The sequence below is a fragment of the Gigantopelta aegis genome, chromosome 11 (assembly GCF_016097555.1).
Source record: "Gigantopelta aegis isolate Gae_Host chromosome 11, Gae_host_genome, whole genome shotgun sequence".
Lineage (NCBI taxonomy): Eukaryota > Metazoa > Mollusca > Gastropoda > Neomphalida > Peltospiridae > Gigantopelta > Gigantopelta aegis.
Window position 1 is genome coordinate 30051972 of NC_054709.1, and position 24235 is coordinate 30076206.

The 24235-nt window shown below is 36.6% G+C and overlaps 1 protein-coding gene across 2 annotated transcripts in view; it reads right to left on the reverse strand.

Annotated features, from left to right (window-relative positions):
* Nucleotides 1-24235, reverse strand: part of LOC121385466 (neurogenic locus notch homolog protein 1-like) — a 63724-nt gene that overhangs the window by 21105 nt on the left and 18384 nt on the right. Inside the window, exons 2-6 of one of the 2 annotated variants that reach the window (XM_041516161.1) lie at nt 17789-17905; nt 15511-15627; nt 10409-10525; nt 1769-1885; nt 37-153 (exon numbers count right to left, since the gene is read on the reverse strand). In XM_041516161.1, coding sequence (XP_041372095.1) covers nt 37-153; nt 1769-1885; nt 10409-10525; nt 15511-15627; nt 17789-17905 — 585 coding nt within the window. The remainder of the gene's footprint in view (nt 1-36; nt 154-1768; nt 1886-10408; nt 10526-15510; nt 15628-17788; nt 17906-24235) is intronic. The other variant, XM_041516163.1, reaches the window with a different exon arrangement.

Consider the following 24235-nt stretch of genomic DNA (forward strand, 5'->3'; position numbering starts at 1 on the left):
TTATATATATATATACAGTATATGTTATATTAATACCTTCTTCACAAGTTGCCCCTTGCCATCCAGTGATACACGAACAGTTGTATTTGTTAAGTCCGTCATCTCGGCATGTTCCATTGTTCTTGCAGGGGTTTGGCTTACAGTCACTGGCATCTGAAACACACACAACAATCATTTTGATTTTGTTATATGGTTCACACCAGACACACGTCTAATTACTGGCAGATTCAGTGTCAAGACTCCCCGGGATGGGGGGATACCAACCAGTGTATGGATCCATTGGAAATAAATTAATTAAATTACTGCCCCACTGATGGCTGGAACAAGACCTTTACGTTTACAAATACAGCTGTCAATATATGTTAATACATGGTTAAGAATTTCAATGTCACCATTATTGTATGACATAATAAATATAAATTGTAAATTGCTATTTAGAGCAGAGGAGTCGGAAAAGGAGTTTAACTTATCAAATAGTTGTTGCCTTTCAACATAATAAATAGGACAATCTAAATTAAAATAATTTTCATCTTCCACAGCTTGAGAATTACAAACAAAACAAGTCCTCAGTTCAATTAGTTTCTTAGGTTTACAGAATCGTCCAAGTTCAGTATGAAGATTGTGCGCATTGATTCTCATTTTAGTAAATTGTCTGCGTTGGTCGAAGTCTGGTGTGCAGAATAGGTAGTTTTCTAATTTAAACTCTGATTTAAACAGACTGTAAGTTTTGAGTTTACAGTCATTGTTTTGAATAGTATCTGACCAGAATTTTATATATTTCGACTCGAGTTCTTGTTTCAATTTACGTGTTTCTCTGTGAGAGTATAAAGAGCCTTGATTGTCCCATATCTGACTAAAGCCAAAATTTATCCACATCATTTTTATATAAAATGACCAGTTTAAATTAGATGAGTTATTATAATAATATAATTCCAAGTACGCCTTATGCACTATTGACGAACAATCATGTGTGCCCAATCTAGTATTTTGCTGCAAGGGGTAAGCATGTAATAGGAAGTGGGTGCTGGCCAAGTTCACCGCACATAGCATCATGAGTGCTTCTTTTGTTAACACCAAGTAGGTATTTATAAAATTTTACTTCAACACTATCGAATGGAGTATTGTCACATATAATTTTGTAACACCAACGGTCTACTCCTTTGAGATAACAGGGGCTTCTAACCTCACAGCAATACATTAAAATGGGACAAATTAAACACTGAAATAACTTTGAGGCTGTCGATATATTGTTTCTAACATCAATTTGTTCGAGTTCACAGATGACTTTGGTAGCATGCTCACAAAGTCTGTCACATGCGCTTTTAAAATTATCAGAGACAGTAAACAATATGCCTAAGTAACAATATGACTGAACAATGTTAATAGCAATTGTATCGTATGTAAAACGAAATCTTTTTATGAGCTTGCCACCTTTGTTGAATACAATAATCTTTGTTTTTGACAAGTTGACGGTAAGCCCCCATGTTTTGTAATAGGTACTAAGACAGTCGAGAGAGTTTTGTAATCGTAGCTGAGATTTTGACAATAAAACAAGATCATCAGCAAACATGAGACTGCTTAATTGCGTATCATATAAAGACACCGGGTCACAGTTTGTTGTAAAAAAATATCCGGTATATCACGAACATACAGGTTGAATAGTAGTGGACTCAATACGCAACCTTGTTTAACTCCTACATTAGACTGGAATTAGAAACACCCACCCAGAAGTGCACCAGGCAAGTAATAAAATTAATATACATCATACCAACGTCGCATTTCCATCCCACCCAGCCTTTCGTGCAGCTACACGTGAAGTTGGAGTCGCCGTTTATACAGGTCCCATTGTTGGAGCACTTCGGTTGGTTGCCATGGCAATAGTCAGCTGTTGAAAAATACATACTGAACATATAGGTAGTAGTAATACAATTTAGTGTATCCTCCCTCTTCCCAACACTACCACCACCCCAAATAAAATGTTCATATATGCATATAAATATATATATATATATATATATATATATATATATATATACAGTCGAACCTGGTCTAACGGTCACCTGTACATAGCGGTCACCTGCCCGTAACGGGCACTATAAATCCCCCCCCCCCCCCCAATGCATTTCCTTCCTTATTTGACCTGTACATAACGGCCAGCGGTCACTATGTTTCACCCAATATCACAGGTTGAACCTGCTATAACGGTCACAAGATGACCGTCGTAAAGACGTTTTTTGGTTTATATTTTGACCCTGGTTAAGTCTTTACTTTTTCAATCATCTTAAAAATTATAAATTAAATGTGTTTATATGGCCATGTCTGTAGCTTTGGGTTTATTTTCTGTCAAAGTAAAGTTCCATTGTAATTCTCTGATCGTAATTGAAAAATAAACGGACACTCAGTAACTTCCGTGACACGCAGTTACTAGTGGTGTAATTCGATTGGTTCTCAGCATCCTCACTGAATAGTAGACGACTTCTCATTGGCTGTACATAATGTAATCTGTATGTATGGTCACTCTATTAAGTATCGAGAAACTAAACAAATGAGGTATTATGTTAGGTGTTTCATTGTTTCTAGCCAGACATGATTGGTAAATAAACATGAATTGCTGAAGGCGGCGGTCATTGCAGCTGTCCCGTGTTCGGATTATTTAAGCGACTCCTGATCTTATTCAGCTGTAATCAACGGTCATACTCCACTGAAGGATTAGCTGTGACATGAAACAAACAAATGAGTCAAACATACCACATGGGTAATAACCTTCAATTACACAAAATATCTTCTGCAAGTCAGTGTTAGCGTTTGCGAAATATATTAACGAATACATTTGTATGTAAAATGCCACTGAAAAAATAGTACTGCTTTAACGTTAGAACAGAGAATCGACGTTATTAATAATCTGAGAAAGGCAATTTAAGTGCGCGAAAGATCGCCGATCATTTTGTTGTAGGACGTTTTAAGATTAATTCTATTTTAATAAGGAAAGCTGATGTTCTGGCCGACTTTGACAATAATGTTTCAGCCGAAAGAAAAAGGCAGAAGGCAGCAACAGGCAGTGATTGCCATAAACAAGCAAGTGTGGGAATGCTTTAAAAATGCGACATCTTTTTTTTATGACAGTTGTGATATTCTTTAATATATGGGTTCTAATTTTGAACTTGTATATAAGGGTCACCTCTATATAACGGCCACTTTTGTCAGGTCCCTTGGGTGGCCGTTATATACAGGTTTGACTATATATATATATATATATATATATATATATATATATATATATGTATGTGTGTGTGTGTGTGTATGTATCTATGTATGTGTGTGTGTCTGTGTCTGTGTGTGTGCGTTTGTGTGTAAATATATACAAAAAAACATAGCTGCTGTTACATGGTGGGGAGGGAGCACATGTCCCCCTTGCCCCTTCTGTGTATATTAATTTATATCAATCATACCTTCTTCTCTGCCCCCTAATTAAATATCCAAACGTGTTCTGCTGTATTGTTATAGCTGTTGATCATCGTAATACTATTCAAAAGAAGAAACGCAAAACCACATTGTCGTAACATTTGGAGAATTGATTTAATTATTGAATGGTGAGTCCGATAATTACCAAATGTTGCAGGATTGTTCACAATTCACTCTAGTCCATTGTGAGTAAGTGATAGGACACACCACCAAGGTCAAGGTCATCTGGAGTCAATACCGGGTGTGGCCTCCGCGCGTGTTGACAACTGCCTGGCACCGCCTGCCCATTGAAGCAACCAGAGTACGGATGACGTCCCGGGGGATGGTGGCCGACTCGGCCTGCAAGGCTGCTGCCAGCTCGGGCAGGGTCTGGGGCTGTGGTTGTCGCTGTCGGAGGCGTCGGTCCAACTCGTCCCATAGATGCTCAATTGGGTTCAAATCCGGTGATATCGATGGCCAAGGAAGGACATTAATGTTGTTGTTCTGTAGGAAAGCCGTTGTGAGACGTGCTGTGTGAGGCCTGGCGTTGTCATGTTGGAACCCTGCGTTGGCGTTGGCCATAACTGGAACGATGTGTGGCCGGAGGATCTGGTCAATGTAGCCCTGTGCATTCAGGTTGCCCTGCACGTGAACCAGGTCAGTTCTGCCAGTGTGTGAGATGGCTGCCGAATCTGTCCACTTCCTGCACGCAGTTTGCCGCATAACGTTCACCACGACGCCTATACACGCGACATCTTCCATCATGACGTCGGAGCAGAAATCGGGACTCGTCACTGAACCACACCTGTCTCCATCGCAGTTGAGGCCATTGTCGATGAATCTGGCACCACTGCAGTCGGAGTCGACGGTGTTGTGGTGTTAAGATGACACCTCGAACTGGACGTCTGGCACGAATTCCTACCTCACGTAGGCGGTTCCGTACGGTCTGGTCGGATATCCTGCTCAAACCTGGTATTGCTGCGGCTGTGGAGGTGGCAGTAGTCAATCGTTCCCGAAATGTTACGTGCAGACTTCTTCTCTGCCCCTAATTAAATATCCAAACGTTTTCTGCTGTATTAGTATAGCTGTTGATCATCGTATATTAAATTGTATTGATGTCGTTCCCAACTCAATCACACTGTGTAGGAAAACATGTTTGACTCGACATCGCACTCAACACATGTTGGTGTACGCCTGTAGGACATCGGACATATGGTTACGGACTACACATTCATTCATTTCTAGTTATTTTCGTGCTTATATCCAATTAAGGTTCAAGCACGCTGTCCTGGGCGCACATCTCAGCTATCCGGACTGTCTTGTCAAGGACTGTGGATTAGTGGTTAGCGGTTAGTGAGCGAGAAGTACTGGGTCGTTAAATTAGCTCTGTATAGGAGCCGGTACTGGGATGCGAACACAGTAACTACCAGCCTTAAGTCTGATGGCGTATCCACTACACCACTGAGGCCGCTGTAGCATTTAATTTGCAATCTCCAAGAATATGCACTCCCCAGTCATTATTATACTATAATTTGCACTCCCCCAGTTACTATTCTACGTATAACACGCACTCCTCTTGAATTATTTGCACTCCACTGGTTATAATTATACATATAATGTGCACTCTCTACTACTATGTTTGAATACTGATTACATTAACTGTCTTTTTAAAGAGCTTTGATAATTTACGTGCTATTCAATGAACACAATCCAATCCACATTCATTGTTAGTCCCCATGGGTCCAACCAGAGTGGACTATAGGTTTCATCTCCGTCCTTCTGTGTGTATGTCTGTCTGTCTTTCCGTCCGTCCGTCTGTCCGTCTGTCCCGCATATAGTTTCTGGATGTTTTTTCACAATACCTCGAGCTATTTAGCTGAAATTTTATATTTAACTCTATCATATACCATTACAGATTATGATTGACTATCGTGACGATTTACCCATTTTGGCCGAATTTCGGCCCTTAGGGATGCTTTAGGGGATGCGAAAATTAGTTTTCTGAACTTTTTGCCCCCAATGCCACAAGATATTGAACTGAAGTTTAGCGTATAGCTTTAAAGTTGGACTTTCATGACGATAAACCTATTTTTGACACAGATATGAATTTAGGAATTTAGGAGACTTTTTTAAAATACTTTTATTGTCCCCAGCTCATTTTAACGATGCCAGGGTTGGGGTGCCCCGATTCAGAAGATGAATTAAATTATACACGCTAAATACTAGGAGTATTGTGGCAATATGCTGATTATAGTAATAGTAGTAATAATAATACAAATAATGTAGATGATGATATATTTAATACTAATGCTTATGTACATGTAGATAGTAATATTAATAACACACTATAAATGGCTAGATAATAGAAATATATTTAAATAGGCTGGTTGATGTAATGGGGACATAAAATAGATATAAGTTTAGAAACAAATACTGTTAAAAAGAAAAGCTATAGTAGTAATTATATTGATAATTAATAATGTCAAAATTCACGTCAAGCGTAATTTAGGAGACTGATTTTGCAATACCTCAAGATATTGAGATGAAATGTGGCATATAGTTTTATCATATACCATTACAGATCAAGTTTGACTTTCATGACGATTTGGGGAGGGACATAGCCCGATGGTAAAGCGCTCGCTCTGGGAACGATCCCCGTCGGTGGTGCTACTTCTCACTTTAAGCAGTGCACTACGACTGGTACATCAAATGTCGTGTTATGTGATATCCTGTCTATGGGATTGTGCATATAAAAGATTCCTTGCTACTCCACATTCATTACTATTCATTATTATAATATGCACTCCACATTCATTAGTATACCTGTACATATAATGTACACATCATAGTCATTAATATACATATAATATACACGCCATATGCATTATTATATACTTCATATTCAATATAATACACTATACATGGTTTATTATACATATGATTTTACATATTTTCTTTATTATACATACAACCTACACTCTGCATGCATCTTAGTTGGAACACACAAGTTGATCACATTTGTTCACAAGTTTCATCTAAACTGGCTCTTTTGCGACGAATTAGCAAATTTCTCACCCCAGAATCAAAATCTCTATTCTATAATGCATATATTCTTCCAATATTTGATTATGGGTCAGTAACATGGGGTCGCTGCAATAAAACATACGTTGACAGCTACAAAAAAGAGCGGCTAGGCTAATCCTTGATAAACGACTGCTAACTCCTTCAGCAGATCTCTTTAAGGAATTACAGTGGTTGCCTTTTGATTATAGGTGCACATACCATACGGGTACATTAGTATATAAGGCGTTGAACATTCTGACACCTGCATATATAAGTGATTTTTTCATACCATCATCAGGCTCAAATAAATATAACCTGAGATCAGCAACACATAATAATCGTGTATTGCCAAGACCCAACACTGAATTGTATAAACACTCCTTCAGATATTCCGGTGTTGAAACATGGAATACAATCCCAGATTCTATTTTTAAAAAAGTGTATCCTTACTTTCATTTAAAAGCCAATATAAAAAATTCATAACAACACTGGCTCTGGATAATGTTCAGTAAAATCTTTACTCAGGATTCTGTACGTTTAAATTATATTTGTTTATGATTATTTCAATTTGTGATAACATTTGTTTGTATATGTAAACAAAATTGTATTAATTATGTATGCATCATGGGTATTTACCTTATAATTTCGATGCATTTAATGAAGAATAATTATGTTGTGTTTTGTTATTACATTGTTTATTTCATTATAATATTGAGTAATAATGTTTAATACTTAATAGACAGAAGGCCACAAGGGAGATTAGTGTACTACTACTTGTGTAACATTCTTTAAATAACGATTATTATTATTATTATTATTATTAATATAAACGTATTCTGCATTCCACAATTATGATTATATATATGATCTACACTGCACATTCATTACCTTACATATAAAACGGAATGTGTTGTGAATAATAATGAACGGGGAGTGCAGATTATGTGTATAACAATGAATGTGGGGTATAGATTATAAGTATAATAATGAATGGGAGGGGGGTGCACAATGATATGTATATTAAGTTATGGTAGTATAGCATATATATATATATATATATATATATATATATATATATATACATAATGAACGTAGGTAGCGTAGATTAATTATCTGTATAATAATGAATAGGCAGTGTATATTATTCGTATACTAATTAATGGGTAGTGCAGGTGGTGTGTATAGTAATGAATACGTATTGTAGCCTATATGTATAGTAATGAATAGGGAGTGTAGCTTATATACTCTGTCAAAAAAGAAACGCATAGGTGATAGGAAAAGAAGAAAAGTGTTTGATTTTACAAAATATCCTTTTTTTATAATGTTGCTGAATGTCCATGTTTGTTAATGTTCCTGGAATGAGACAGCATGCCCAAATGCACCCTAAAACAAATTTAACGCATGTTGTGGCACGTTGTGCGACAATTGCAGGAAATCGGCGTGAAATGGTCAGATTTTGGCGAATGCATGTCAAACTCGGGGATAATATTGGGGTAGTGATGTGTATTTAAAGCTGCAATGCTCGCAATGATGCCTCATTTCCATTTCGACGTAGACGAGTCACAAGATGCCAAGACTGAGCCTGCCGAATCGAAACATTGCAATAGGCCCCCTCCAGTTAGGTGAATCGCAGTCAGCAGTCGCACGCCACATGAACGTCCATCAGAGCACCATTTCACGTCTCTGTGACAGGTATCAGCCGTTTCAATCAGCTGAAGACCGGCCCAGAAGTGGAAGACCTCGCATAACTACTGCAGCACAAGATCGCTGCATCCGGGTTCTGCACTTGCGTTACCGAACTGCCAGAGCAATGAATACTGCTGGATGCACACCTGGTTTGAGAAGGGTGTCTGCACAAACCATTCGGAACCGACTTCGAGAAGCTGGTTTACGGGCTAGGAGACCGTATGTTGGCCCCGTCCTCCGACGTCAACATCGACATTTTCGTGATCGCTGGTGCACGAATGTACAGAGGTGGAAATTGGGAAACTAGCGGCGCGTATGGTTCAGCGACGAGTCACGTTTCCTTCTACAGCGACGTGATGGACGACAATGTGTTTACAGACGCCGCAATGAACGGTTTACCAACAACTGCGTCGCCCAAGTTGACAGATTCGGTGGAGGGAGTGTCGTGATGTGGGGAGCCATCTCATACACCGGCAGAAGTGAACTTGTGTTCTTACAAGGCAACCTGACAGCTGTACGCTTCCGGGATGAAATTCTTCGCCGTCACATACTTCCCATTTTGGATAGACAGAGAGAACTATTTCAGCAGGACAATGCCAGGCCGCATACGGCACGTGCAACAGTGGATTTTCTACAGAATGAGAACATTAATGTGCTGCCATGCCCATCAAGATCGCCAGATCTCAACCCCATTGAACATCTATGGGACGATCTGGACAGACATGTACGCCAGCGTGACCAGGAGCCTCAGACGCTTCCACAACTGTCACATGCACTGCAGGAAGAATGGGCTAGGATTCCACGTGCCCGGATTCAGAGACTCATTCAGTCAAGGAGGTGTCGCACAGTGATTGCTGCTGCTGGTGGCCACACACGGTACTGATTTCAGCGCCCTCGTGCGACGCTGTTTGGTGACGAAAACGTCTCCACTGCCGTCAGTCCATAGCAAGAACATTGTCACATACTCATGTCAAATTTGACTGTGATACGATCATAAATAACGAAATTATGCCACTTTGTATTAAAGAGATAATTCCATGAATATTTCACCTATGCGTTTCTTTTTTGACAGACTATATGTATAATAATGAATGGAGAGTGTATAGTATATGTATAGTAATCAACGGTGAGTGCAGATTATATATATTATAATAAGGAATATGGAATGTAGGTGATATGTATTATAATAATGAATGAAGAGTGTAGATTATGCGTATAGAAATGAATGGAGGTGTAGATTATGTGTATAATAATGACTAGGTAGTGCAGATGATATCTATAGTAGTGAATACGTAATGTAGATTATGTGTAAAATAACGAATGGGGGGGGTGCAGATTTTATATATATATATATATATATATATATATAGTAACAAATGGGGATTACATATTATATGTATAATAACGAATGGGGAGTGCAGATTATATGTATATTAACGAATGGGGAGTGCAGATTATTTGTATAGTAACGAATGGGGACTACAGATTATATGTATAGTAACGAATGGGGAGTGCAGATTATATGTCAGTATGTATTTTTCAACAGCTGACTATCACATATAATTTGGAGTACTGTCACATATAATTTTGTAACACCAACAGTCTACTCCTTTGAGATAACAAGGGCTCCTAATCTCACAGCAATACATTAAAATGGGACAAAATAAGCACTGAAATAACTTTGAGGCTGTCGATATATTGTTTCTAACATCAATTTGTTCGAGTTCACAGATGACTTTGGTAGCATGTTCACAAAGTCTGTCACATGCGCTTTTAAAATTATCAGAGACAGTAAACAATATACCTAAGTAACAATATGACTGAACAATGTTAATAGCAATTGTATCGTATGTAAAACGAAATCTTTTTATGAGCTTGCCACCTTTGTTGAATACAATAATCTTTGTTTTTGACAAGTTGACGGTAAGCCCCCATTTTTTTCCAATAGGTACAAAGACAGTCGAGAGAGTTTTGTAATCCTAACTGAGATTTTGACAATAAAACAAGATCATCAACAAACATCAGACTGCTTAATTGCGTATCATATAAAGACACCGGGTCACAGTTAGGTGTAAAACTATCCGGTATATCACGAACATACAGGTTGAATAGTAGTGGACTCAATACGCAACCTTGTTTAACTCCTACATTAGACTGGAATTAGAAACACCCACCCAGACGTGCACCAGGCAAGTAATAAAATTAATATACATCTTACCAACGTCACATTTCCATCCCATCCAGCCTTTCGGGCAGTTACACGTGAAGTTGGAGTCGCCGTTTATACAGGTCCCATTGTTGTAGCACTTCGGTTGGTTGCCATGGCAATAGTCAGCTGTTGAAAAATACATACTGAACATATAGGTAGTAGTAATGTGATAGGAGTATTTGAACCCAGAGACATAACACAATTAAGTGTATCCTCCCTCTTCCCACCACTACCACCACCCCAAATAAAATGTTCATATATATATATGTGTGTGTGTGTGTGTGTGTGTGTGTGTGTGTGTGTGTGTGTGTGTGTGTGTGTGTGTCATACCTTCTTCTCTGCCCCCTAATTAAATATCCAAACGTTTTCTGCTGTATTAGTATAGCTGTTGATCATCGTATATTAAATTGTATTGATGTCGTTCCCAACTCAATCACACTGTGTAGGAAAACATGTTTGACTCGACATCGCACTCAACACATGTTGGTGTACGCCTGTAGGACATCGGACATATGGTTACGGACTACACATTCATTCATTTCTAGTTATTTTCGTGCTTATATCCAATTAAGGTTCAAGCACGCTGTCCTGGGCGCACATCTCAGCTATCCGGACTGTCTTGTCAAGGACTGTGGATTAGTGGTTAGCGGTTAGTGAGCGAGAAGTACTGGGTCGTTAAATTAGCTCTGTATAGGAGCCGGTACTGGGATGCGAACACAGTAACTACCAGCCTTAAGTCTGATGGCGTATCCACTACACCACTGAGGCCGCTGTAGCATTTAATTTGCAATCTCCAAGAATATGCACTCCCCAGTCATTATTATACTATAATTTGCACTCCCCCAGTTACTATTCTACGTATAACACGCACTCCTCTTGAATTATTTGCACTCCACTGGTTATAATTATACATATAATGTGCACTCTCTACTACTATGTTTGAATACTGATTACATTAACTGTCTTTTTAAAGAGCTTTGATAATTTACGTGCTATTCAATGAACACAATCCAATCCACATTCATTGTTAGTCCCCATGGGTCCAACCAGAGTGGACTATAGGTTTCATCTCCGTCCTTCTGTGTGTATGTCTGTCTGTCTTTCCGTCCGTCCGTCTGTCCGTCTGTCCCGCATATAGTTTCTGGATGTTTTTTCACAATACCTCGAGCTATTTAGCTGAAATTTTATATTTAACTCTATCATATACCATTACAGATTATGATTGACTATCGTGACGATTTACCCATTTTGACCGAATTTCGGCCCTTAGGGATGCTTTAGGGGATGCGAAAATTAGTTTTCTGAACTTTTTGCCCCCAATGCCACAAGATATTGAACTGAAGTTTAGCGTATAGCTTTAAAGTTGGACTTTCATGACGATAAACCTATTTTTGACACAGATATGAATTTAGGAATTTAGGAGACTTTTTTAAAATACTTTTATTGTCCCCAGCTCATTTTAACGATGCCAGGGTTGGGGTGCCCCGCTTCAGAAGATGAATTAAATTATACACGCTAAATACTAGGAGTATTGTGGCAATATGCTGATTATAGTAATAGTAGTAATAATAATACAAATAATGTAGATGATGATATATTTAATACTAATGCTTATGTACATGTAGATAGTAATATTAATAACACATTATAAATGGCTAGATAATAGAAATATATTTAAATAGGCTGGTTGATGTAATGGGGACATAAAATAGATATAAGTTTAGAAACAAATACTGTTAAAAAGAAAAGCTATAGTAGTAATTATATTGATAATTAATAATGTCAAAATTCACGTCAAGCGTAATTTAGGAGACTGATTTTGCAATACCTCAAGATATTGAGATGAAATGTGGCATATAGTTTTATCATATACCATTACAGATCAAGTTTGACTTTCATGACGATTTGGGGAGGGACATAGCCCGATGGTAAAGCGCTCTTCTCTGGGAACGATCCCCGTCGGTGGTGCTACTTCTCACTTTAAGCAGTGCACTACGACTGGTACATCAAATGTCGTGTTATGTGATATCCTGTCTATGGGATTGTGCATATAAAAGATTCCTTGCTACTCCACATTCATTACTATTCATTATTATAATATGCACTCCACATTCATTAGTATACCTGTACATATAATGTACACATCATAGTCATTAATATACATATAATATACACGCCATATGCATTATTATATACTTCATATTCAATATAATACACTATACATGGTTTATTATACATATGATTTTACATATTTTCTTTATTATACATACAACCTACACTCTGCATGCATCTTAGTTGGAACACACAAGTTGATCACATTTGTTCACAAGTTTCATCTAAACTGGCTCTTTTGCGACGAATTAGCAAATTTCTCACCCCAGAATCAAAATCTCTATTCTATAATGCATATATTCTTCCAATATTTGATTATGGGTCAGTAACATGGGGTCGCTGCAATAAAACATACGTTGACAGCTACAAAAAAGAGCGGCTAGGCTAATCCTTGATAAACGACTGCTAACTCCTTCAGCAGATCTCTTTAAGGAATTACAGTGGTTGCCTTTTGATTATAGGTGCACATACCATACGGGTACATTAGTATATAAGGCGTTGAACATTCTGACACCTGCATATATAAGTGATTTTTTCATACCATCATCAGGCTCAAATAAATATAACCTGAGATCAGCAACACATAATAATCGTGTATTGCCAAGACCCAACACTGAATTGTATAAACACTCCTTCAGATATTCCGGTGTTGAAACATGGAATACAATCCCAGATTCTATTTTTAAAAAAGTGTATCCTTACTTTCATTTAAAAGCCAATATAAAAAATTCATAACAACACTGGCTCTGGATAATGTTCAGTAAAATCTTTACTCAGGAGTCTGTACGTTTAAATTATATTTGTTTATGATTATTTCAATTTGTGATAACATTTGTTTGTATATATGTAAACAAAATTGTACTAATTATGTATACATCATGGGTATTTACCTTATAATTTCGATGCATTTAATGAAGAATAATTATGTTGTGTTTTGTTATTACATTGTTTATTTCATTATATGTTGAGTAATAATGTTTAATACCTAATTAGTGTACTACTATTTGTGCAGCCTTCTTTAAAAAATTATTATTATTATTATTATTATTATTATTATTATTATTATTATTATTATTATTGATATAAACGTATTCTGCATTCCACAATTATGATTATATATATGGTCTACACTGCACATTCATTACCTTACATATAAAACCGAATGTGTTGTGAATAATAATGAACGGGGAGTGCAGATTATGTGTATAACAATGAATGTGGGGTACAGATTATAAGTATAATAATGAATGGGAGGGGGGGGGGGTTCACAATTATATGTATATTAATTTATGGGTAGTATAGCATATATATATATATATATATATATATATATATATAATGAACGTAGGTAGCGTAGATTAATTATCTGTATAATAATGAATAGGGAGTGTATATTATATGTATAATAATTAAAGGGCAGTGCAGGTGGTGTGTATAGTAATCATCAGACTAATGTAATGAATAAGTATTGCAGGCTATAAGTATAATAAAGAATGTGGAGAGTAGTTTACATGTATATTAATAAATATAGTGTGTAGATTATGTGTATAACAATGTACTGGGAGCGGAGAGATTATACTATAATAATTACACGTATAATAATGGATGGGGAGTGTAGATTATACATATAATAATGAATGGGGAGTGTAGATTATACATATAATAATGAATGGGGAGTGTAGATTATACATATTATAATGAATGGGGAGTGTAGATTATACATATAATAATGAATGGGGAGTGTAGATTATACATATAATAATGAACGGGGAGTGTAGATTATACGTATAATAAAAAAACGGGGAATGCTCATTATACGTATAGTAATTTATGGGCAGTATAGAATATATGTGTAATAATGAATGTTAGGTCATGTGTATAATAAGTAAGGGGGTATGTATATTGTATGTATATTTAAAAAACACAGTGTCATTGAGCATGATTGTCAATTGATAATAATGAAAAGGCAGTGTATATTATTCGTATACTAATTAATGGGTAGTGCAGGTGGTGTGTATAGTAATGAATACGTATTGTAGCCTATATGTATAGTAATGAATAGGGATTGTAGCTTATATACTCTGTCAAAAAAGAAACGCATAGGTGATAGGAAAAGAAGAAAAGTGTTTGATTTTACAAAATATCCTTAGTACATGTAGTAGTGAAATAGTAATGTAGATTATGTGTAAAATAACGAATGGGGAGTGCAGATTATATGTATAGTAACGAATGGGGAGTGCAGATTATTTGTATAGTAACGAATGGCGACTACAGAGTATATGTATAGTAACGAATGGGGAGTGCAGATTATATGTCAGTATGTATTTTTCAACAGCAGACTATCACATATAATTTGGAGTACTGTCACATATAATTTTGTAACACCAACAGTCTACTCCTTTGAGATAACAAGGGCTCCTAACCTCACAGCAATACATTAAAATGGGACAAATTAAGTACTGAAATAACTTTGAGGCTGTTGTTTCTAACATCAATTTGTTCGAGTTCACAGATGACTTTGGTAGCATGTTCACAAAGTCTGTCACATGCGCTTTTAAAATTATCGGAGACAGTAAACAATATGCCTAAGTAACAATATGACTGAACAATGTTAATAGCAATTGTATCGTATGTGAAATGAAATCTTTTTATGAGCTTGTCACCTTTGTTGAATACAATAATCTTTGTTTTTGACAAGTTGACGGTAAGCCCCCATTTTTTTGCAATAGGTACTAAGACAGTCGAGAGAGTTTTGTAATCCTAACTGAGATTTTGACAATAAAACAAGATCATCAACAAACATCAGACTGCTTAATTGCGTATCATATAAAGACACCGGGTCACAGTTTGGTGTAAAAATATCCGGTATATCACGAACATACAGGTTGAATAGTAGTGGACTCAATACGCAACCTTGTTTAACTCCTACATTAGACTGGAATTAGAAAGACCCACCCAGACGTGCACCAGGCAATTAATAAAATTAATATACATCATACCAACGTCACATTTCCATCCCTCCCAGCCTGTCGGGCAGCTACAAGTGAAGTTGGAGTTGCCGTTTATACAGGTCCCATTGTTGGAGCACTTCGGTTGGTTGCCATGGCAATAGTCAGCTGTTAACAAAATACATACTGAACATATAGGTAGTAGTAATGTGATAGGAGTATTTGAACCCAGACATAACAAAATTTTGTATATCCTCCCTCTTTCCACCACTACCCCCCCCCCCCCCCCCAAATAAAATATTCATCAACATCTGTACAACAGACAGTTATATATTAGTCATCAACATCTGTAACATAGACAGTTATATATACCTGTTATATTAGTCAAGAACATCCGTAACATAGGCAGTTATATATTAGTCATCAGTATCTATGACATAAACAGTTATATATTAGTCTTCAATATCTGTAACATAGACAGTTATATCAACATCTGTAACATAGACAGGTATAGATCAGTCGTCAACATCTGTAACACAACTATATATCAGTCATCAATATCTGTAACATAGACAGTTATATATTAGTCATCAACATCTGTAACATAAATAGTTTATATTAGTCATCAACATCTGTAACATAAACAGTTATATATCAGTCATCAACATCTGTACAATAGACAGTTATATATCAGTCGTCAACATCTGTAAAATAGACTGTTATATATCAGTCATCAATATTTGTAACATAAACAGTTTATATTAGTCATCAACATCTGTAACATAAACAGTTTGTATTAGTCGTCAACATCTGTAACACAGACATTTATATATCAGTCATCAACATCTGTAACATAGACATTTTTATATCTGTCGTCAACATCTGTAACATAGACAGGTACATACCAGTCGTCAACATCTGTAACTTAGACAGGTATATATATAAGTCATCAACATCTGTAACATAGACAGTTATATATCAGTCTTCAATATCTGTAACATAGACAGTTATATACCAGTCTTCAATATCTGTAACATAGACAGTTATATATCAGTCATCAACATCTGTAACATAGTTTATATTAGTCATCAACCTCTGTAACATAAACAGTTATATATAAGTCATCAACATCTGTAACATAGACAGTTATATGTCAGTCATCAACATCTGTAACATAAATAGTTTATATTAGTCATCAACATCTGTAACATAAACAGTTATATATAAGTCATCAACATCTGTAACATAGACAGTTATATATCAGTCGTCAATATCTGTAACATAGGCAGGTATATATCAGTCGTCAACATTTGTAACACAGACAACTATATATCAGTCACCAACATCTGTAACATAGACAGTTATATATCAATCGTCGACATATGTAACATAAATAGTTTATATTAGTCATCAACATCTGTACCATAGACAGTTATATATCAGTCTTCAATATCTGTAACATAGACAGTTATATACCAGTCTTCAATATCTGTAACATAGACAGTTATATATCAGTCATCAACATATGTAGTATAGACAGTTATATATTAGTCATCAACATATGTAACATAGACAGTTTTATATTAGTCATCAACATCTGTAACATAGACAGTTTTATATCATCCGTCAACATCTGTGACACAGACAGTTATATATCAGTCGTCAACATCTGTGACATAGACAGTTATATATCAGTCGTCAATATCTGTAACATAGACAGTTATATATTAGTCATCAACATCTGTAACATAGACAGTTATATATCAGTCCTCAATATCTGTACAATAGACAGTTATATATTAGTCATCAACATCTGTAACATAGACAGTTATATACACCTGTTATATTAGTCAAGAACATCCGTAACATAGACAGTTATATATTAGTCATCAACATCTGTAACATAGACAGTTATATCAACATCTGTAACATAGACAGGTATAGATCAGTCGTCAACATCTGTAACACAACTATATATCAGTTATCAATATCTGTAACATAGACAGTTATATATTAGTCATCAACATCTGTAACATAAATAGTTTATATTAGTCATCAACATCTGTACAATAGACAGTTATATATCAGTCGTCAACATCTGTAACATAGACTGTTATATATCAGTCATCAACATTTGTAACATAAACAGTTTATATTAGTCATCAACATCTGTAACATAAACAGTGTGTATTAGTCATCAACATCTGTAATATAAACGGTTTATATCAGTCATCAACATTTGTAACATAAACAGTTTATATTAGTCATCAACATCTGTAACATAGACAGATTATATTAGTCATCAACATTTGTAACAATATAGACCCACCTGCTGTGCAGTTGACTCCCATCCATCCCGCTACACAGGAACACGTGTAGTTATTTAACCCTCCATCGGTGCAGGTTCCTCCATTCCGACAAGGATTTGGTTTACAGTTGGTAACATCTGTAACATAGACAGTTATATATTAGTCTTGAACATCTGTAACATAAACAGTTTATATATCAGTCATCAACATCTGTAACATAGACAGTTATATATCAGTCATCAACATCTGTAGAATAGACAGTTATATATCAGTCGGCAACATCTGTAACATAGACAGTTATATATTAGTCATCAACATCTGAAACATAGACAATTATATTTCAGCCGTCAACATCTGTAACATAGGCAGTTATATATCAGTCATCAACATCTGTAACATAGACAGTTATATATCAGCCGTCAACATCTGTAGCATAGACAGTTTTATATCAGTCGTCAACATCTGTAACATAGACAGTTATATAATATATGTATCATAGACAGTTATATATCAGTCGTTAACAAATGTAACATAGACAGGTGTGTATAGTCATCAACATATGTAACATAGACAGGTGTGTATTAGTCATCAACATATGTAACATTGACAGTTATATATCAGTTGTCAACATCTGTAACATAGACAGTTATATATCAGTCGTCAACATCTGTGACATAGACAGTTATATATCAGTCATCAACATGTAACATAGACAGTTATATATCAGTCGTCAACATTTATAACATAGACAGGTGTATATTAGTCGTCAACATCTGTAATGTCGACAGTTATATATCAGTCGTCAACATCTGTGACACTGACAGTTATATATTAGTCATCAACATCTATAACATAGACAGTTGTATATCAGTCGTCAAAATATGTAATATACACAGTTACATATTAGTCATCAACATCTGTAACATAGACAGTTATATATCAGTCTTTAACATGTATCATAGACAGTTATATTTCAGTCGTCAACATCTGTAATATAGACAGTTATATATCAGTCGTCAACATCTGTAACATTGACAGGTATATATCAGTCGTCAACATATGTAACATAGACAGTTATATATCAGTCGACAACATCTGTGATATAGACAGTTATATATCAGTCGTCAACATATGTGACATAGACAGTTATATAATAGTCATCAACATCTGTAACATAGACAGTTATATATGAGTCGTCAACAAATGTAACATATACAGTTATATATCAGTCGTCAACATCTGTAACATAGACAGTTATATATCAGTCGTCAAGATATGTAAGATAGACAGTTATATATCAGTCGTCAACATTTGTAACATAGACAGGTGTATATTAGTCATCAACATCTGTAACATGGACAGTTATATATCAGTCGTTAAAATCTGTAACATAGACAGTTATATATCAGTCGTCAACATCTGTAACATAGACAGTTATATATCAGTCGTCAACATTTATAACATACATTTATATATCAGTCGTCAACATCTGTAACATAGACAGATATATATCAGTCGTCAACATCTGTAACATAGAGTTATATATTAGTCGTCAACATCTGCGACATAGCCAGTTAGATATCAGTCGTCAACATCTGTAACATAGACAGTTATATATCAGTCATCAACATCTGTAGCATAGACAGTTATATATCGGTCGTCAATATCTGTAACATAGACAGTTATATATTAGTCATCAACAGTAAATATCTTAACATCCAATAGTCGATGATCAATAAATCAATGTGCTCTAATGGTGTTGTTAAACAAAACAATTTTTAGCTATGGTAATTTGCAGTTATGCTAGAGATGGTATTTTCATTATGTATGGTAATTGTCCATAAAGTAGAACAATAATAAAATACATGTTTTTGACAGCACGAAAATTATGTAAACACGTGTAGTAATTATTCCGTACAGACCTAAAGTGATAGTATTATATTTTTGGCAATGCATATTTTTATAATTACACATTTTCGCGGTATTACAGTGTACTGTGATTTCTGGCAGACACCCCTCACCCGATGAAAGGAAAGGAAAGAAAATGTTTTATTTTACGACGCAGTCAACACATTTTATTTACGGTTATATGGCGTCAGACATATGGATACGGTCAACACAGATATTGAGAGAGGAAACCCGTTGTCGCCACGTCATGAGCTACTATTTTTGATTAGCAGCAAGGGATCCTTTATATGCACCATCCCACAGGATAGTAAATACCACGGCCTTTGTTACACCAGTTGTGGCGCACTGGCTGGAAGGAGAAATAGCCCAATGGGTCCAATGACGGGGATCGATCCTAGACTGACCGCGCACCAAGTGAACACTTTACCGCTGGGTTAACACACACACACACACACACACACACACACCCCACCACCACCACCACCACCACCACCACCATAAGTTAAAAACAATGTTTACAGAGCAACATTGAGCTATTGTTATAGGTGCCCGGGGGAATTGTACATAAAAGGGTCCGCTATGTTCATATTATTCGCGCCACACACACACACACACACACACACACACACACCCGTTGCACCGAGCCACGCTACGTCATTGGAATCTCCTGTATACATAGTTTGACATATCCTCAAACAATAGCACGAGTACTCTGCCGTTGGCGCATTTCCTATTGTTTGACATCCAATAGCCGATCTAGGATTCGTGCTGAGGTGTTGTTAAACATTCTTTCGTTCATTCATTCTGCCGTTCGAGACGTAGATGGACATTTGAAAGGACATTTGGACGGTTATGCCCGTCTAGCTCTCGAACGGTCGAGCATTCCGGTTACTCACAAATCACCGTACAGTGTGCTGGACATTTGTTTCACCCATTCAAGTGGGTGCGGTGTTCCGTATTCCCCATGCAAACTCCCCATGCCTTATAGATAGATATTAATTAATTTAATTTAACGTGCCCATATACCACTAGGGTTTCGAACACGCCCATCCCAAATCCTGCCTCCGATACGATCGGTGGCCTGACTCGGGATGGGGGAGGAGAGGGTGGAGTAGCAATTAGTAAAAAAGTTAATAGAATTTTTTTTTTAAAGATTAAATAAAAAGTTACAAGCCAAAAATATAAAGAATTGACTGCTCGGCCGAATATTTATATAATTTGGAGCATTTTAGAAGGACAGCCCAAAAATAAATAAGAGAAAGAAGAGAGGATCGGACTATTTAATAATATTAAAAAAGAAAGTAATTTCGACATAAAATTTTGAACGAAGGTCTAAAAGTTTAAAGTCCGATCTATATGTCCACGTGAGTGGCCTCGTTATGGCCGTTTGGGTGCACAGCTTATAGGGACGAGATGGGTTGCACCCCGTCAAGAAAACCATTAGATTGATAGTCATTAAGACGTTGAAGGTGAAGTGCTGTGCTGAAATACAGATCTTGAGAAGCCGGGTCCATCTGAACGAGAGAGAGTATCAGACGGGTATAGTCCAATCGTCACCCCATGCCTTAGATGCGGTGTTGTATAGGTGCGGTACAGGGCTAGGTGGCGCAGTGGTTAAGCCATCGGACTACAGGCTGGTAGGTACTGGGTTTGCAGCCCGGTACCGGCTTCCACCCAAAGCGAGTTCTTAAGGGCTCAATGGGTAGGTGTAAGGCCACTACACCCTCTTCTCTCTCTCACTAAACACTAACCAACTAACAACTAACCCGCTGTCTTGGACAGACAGCCCAGATAGCTGAGGTTTGTCCAGGACAGCATGCTTGAACCTTAATTGGAAATAAGCACACAAAAATAAGTTGAAGTGAAATGAAATGAAACAGGTGCAGTGTTGCACCATTAAGAATAGAAACAGGTGCGGTGTTGCACCATTAAGAACAGAAACAGGTGCAGTGTTGCACCATTAAGAATAGAAACAGGTGCGCTGTTGCACCATTAAGAATAGAAACAGGTGCGCTGTTGCACCATTAAGAATAGAAACAGGTGCGCTGTTGCACCATTAAGAATAGAAACAGGTGCGCTGTTGCACCATTAAGAATAGAAACAGGGACGCACGAAAATATTTGAGGAAGAGAAAGATTTTGTTTTTATTGCAGGGGCGGGACGTAGCCCAGTGGTAAAGCGCTCGCTTGATGCGCGGTCGGTTTGGGATCGATCCCCGTCGGTGGGCTCATTGGGCTATTTCTCGTTCCAGCCAGTGCACCACGACTGGTATATCAAAGGACGTGGTATGTGTTATCCTGTCTGTGGGATGGTGCATATAAAAGATCCCTTGCTGCTAATCGAAAAGAGTAGCCCATGAAGTGGCGACAGCGGGTTTCCTCTCTCTATATCTGTGTGGTCCTTAACCATATGATGAAGGGATTTCGGCGCAATTTTGATGGTCGTTCTAAAATAAAAGGTAGGGAGCTACGTATAGGTTTAGATTTTAGTAGGCTGAGAGTAGCTATTGAAAACGAAGAGCAGCTAGTTTTATCGTGTCCATTGTATACTCTTCAAAAAAAGTAGGGGAACTCTAACGAGAATTTACAATTGCCAAAATTGTAAGGTATATTATCTGTGGGGAATGGTTATGTGATAATAAAAAATAAAAAACAGTGAATGAAATGACAATGACAATAAAAAATTAAATAAAAACACATAAACAAAAATAACAACAAAAACAATAACGAAAGAAATATATATATATATATATATATATATATATATATATATATATATATATACTCTTCAAAAAAAAGTAGGGCAACTGTAATAAGAATTTACAATTGCCAAAGTTGTAAGGTATATTAGCTGTGGGTAATGGTTATATGATAATAGTGAATTAATTGAGCAAACATTACAACCGGTAGTTCAGTATTACAGTAGGTTTTATGACCACCGAAGATCTTGAAGGACGACTGGGGTCAGAAGTGAAATTTGAAAGGTTTTTTTATCAGTAAATCGCAAATTCAAACAATAAAATTGACTAAACAATAACAACTGTATGATCAACAGAATGAAAAAGATTGACAGAAATAATGTTCCACGGTGATTAATAGATCTTCCTGGAAATTGTCAAAATAGAGAATGACACCCCACGTACGTGTACGGGGAAACTGCGTGAAGCACGTGCAAACTATGGAATGTGTTTCGGTGTATTGATAAACAGACCTGGACGTTCTTTACTAGGATGTCTGTGGTTAAAACGTATGTTCGGTCTAATAGTTGATATTAACATTAATATTTCAGGTTTCCCTACTTTTTTTGAAGAGTATATAATGATTTTAGAGAAATTTTATTTAACAACGCTGTCTTAATTAATAATACTTTTAATGATTTTAATTCATGTCATAAAATGATATTTTTCTTTTCCAATAAAGTTATAATGAAAACTTGAGCAAAACCTGTGCCAATTTTCTTTTTTTTTTAATGAAAAAACGAGTTTATTTATTTTAAAATTTGTAATTTTAGTATTTCATTGCTTACGGGTTATTTTTAATGATGTATTGGTTGTATCGCGTCTCTCATAACTCTATGTTATATATTACATGTATTATATAGATTTCAAAAGGTGAGACGTTAATAAAATAATCAATTTAGGGTGTCAAAGTTAAAATGTATTATAATTATTACTTGTGTACCAAGCAGTATCTGCACTATTCGTTGTTCGGGCGACGCCGTGCGATGCGAGTATCTCATATGAGAATAGTCCATTGCATAGCAAGCGATGAAGTTAAATCGGCTATTCTCGTACGAAACACTCGTGTTATGTGACTTCACCTTAGTCAAGTGCATACACGGCACTCGTGTGGTGTGACGTCACCTTTAGTGAAGTGCGTACACGGCACTCGTGTGGTGTGATGTCGCCTTTAGTCAAGTGCGTACACGGCACTCTTGGCGTGTGACGTCACCTTATCTTAACCAAACAAAGTACGTCTTGTAAAGAACTGATAAAGACACTGCGTTTGATAACCCTGATTATAAAACGCCCAAAGTCGTGACTAATCGATAAATCTAGTCTTTGTTCTCAATCGGTGTGGCGGCTTTGTCGACTGCCCGTCACAGTGACAAGACGGCGATATTGCATACACACGTCACTTGCCAAGTGTTTGTCAATACACGTTTCATTTACCTCCCTTTTTGGCAATTTATTTTATTGGCAATTTATTACAATCTAAAGAGGGAAAGACACATTTTATTTACGGTTATATGGCGTCAGACATATGGTTAAGGACCACACAGATTTTGAGAGAAAAGCCGCTGTCGCCTCTTCATGGGCTACTCTTTTCGATTAGCAGCAAGGGATCTTTTATTTGCGTTTCCTACAGGCAGGATAGCACAAACCATGGCCTTTGTTGAACCAGTTATGGATCACTGATCGGTGATCTAAATAGGGAGGTCATATAAATGTTATTAGTATATTACAAATACGAAAACGGACACTTTTCAATTAAATGTAGTGCTAACAGTCGGGATGGGACGTAGACTAGTGGTCGAGCATCGATCCCCGCCAGTAGGAC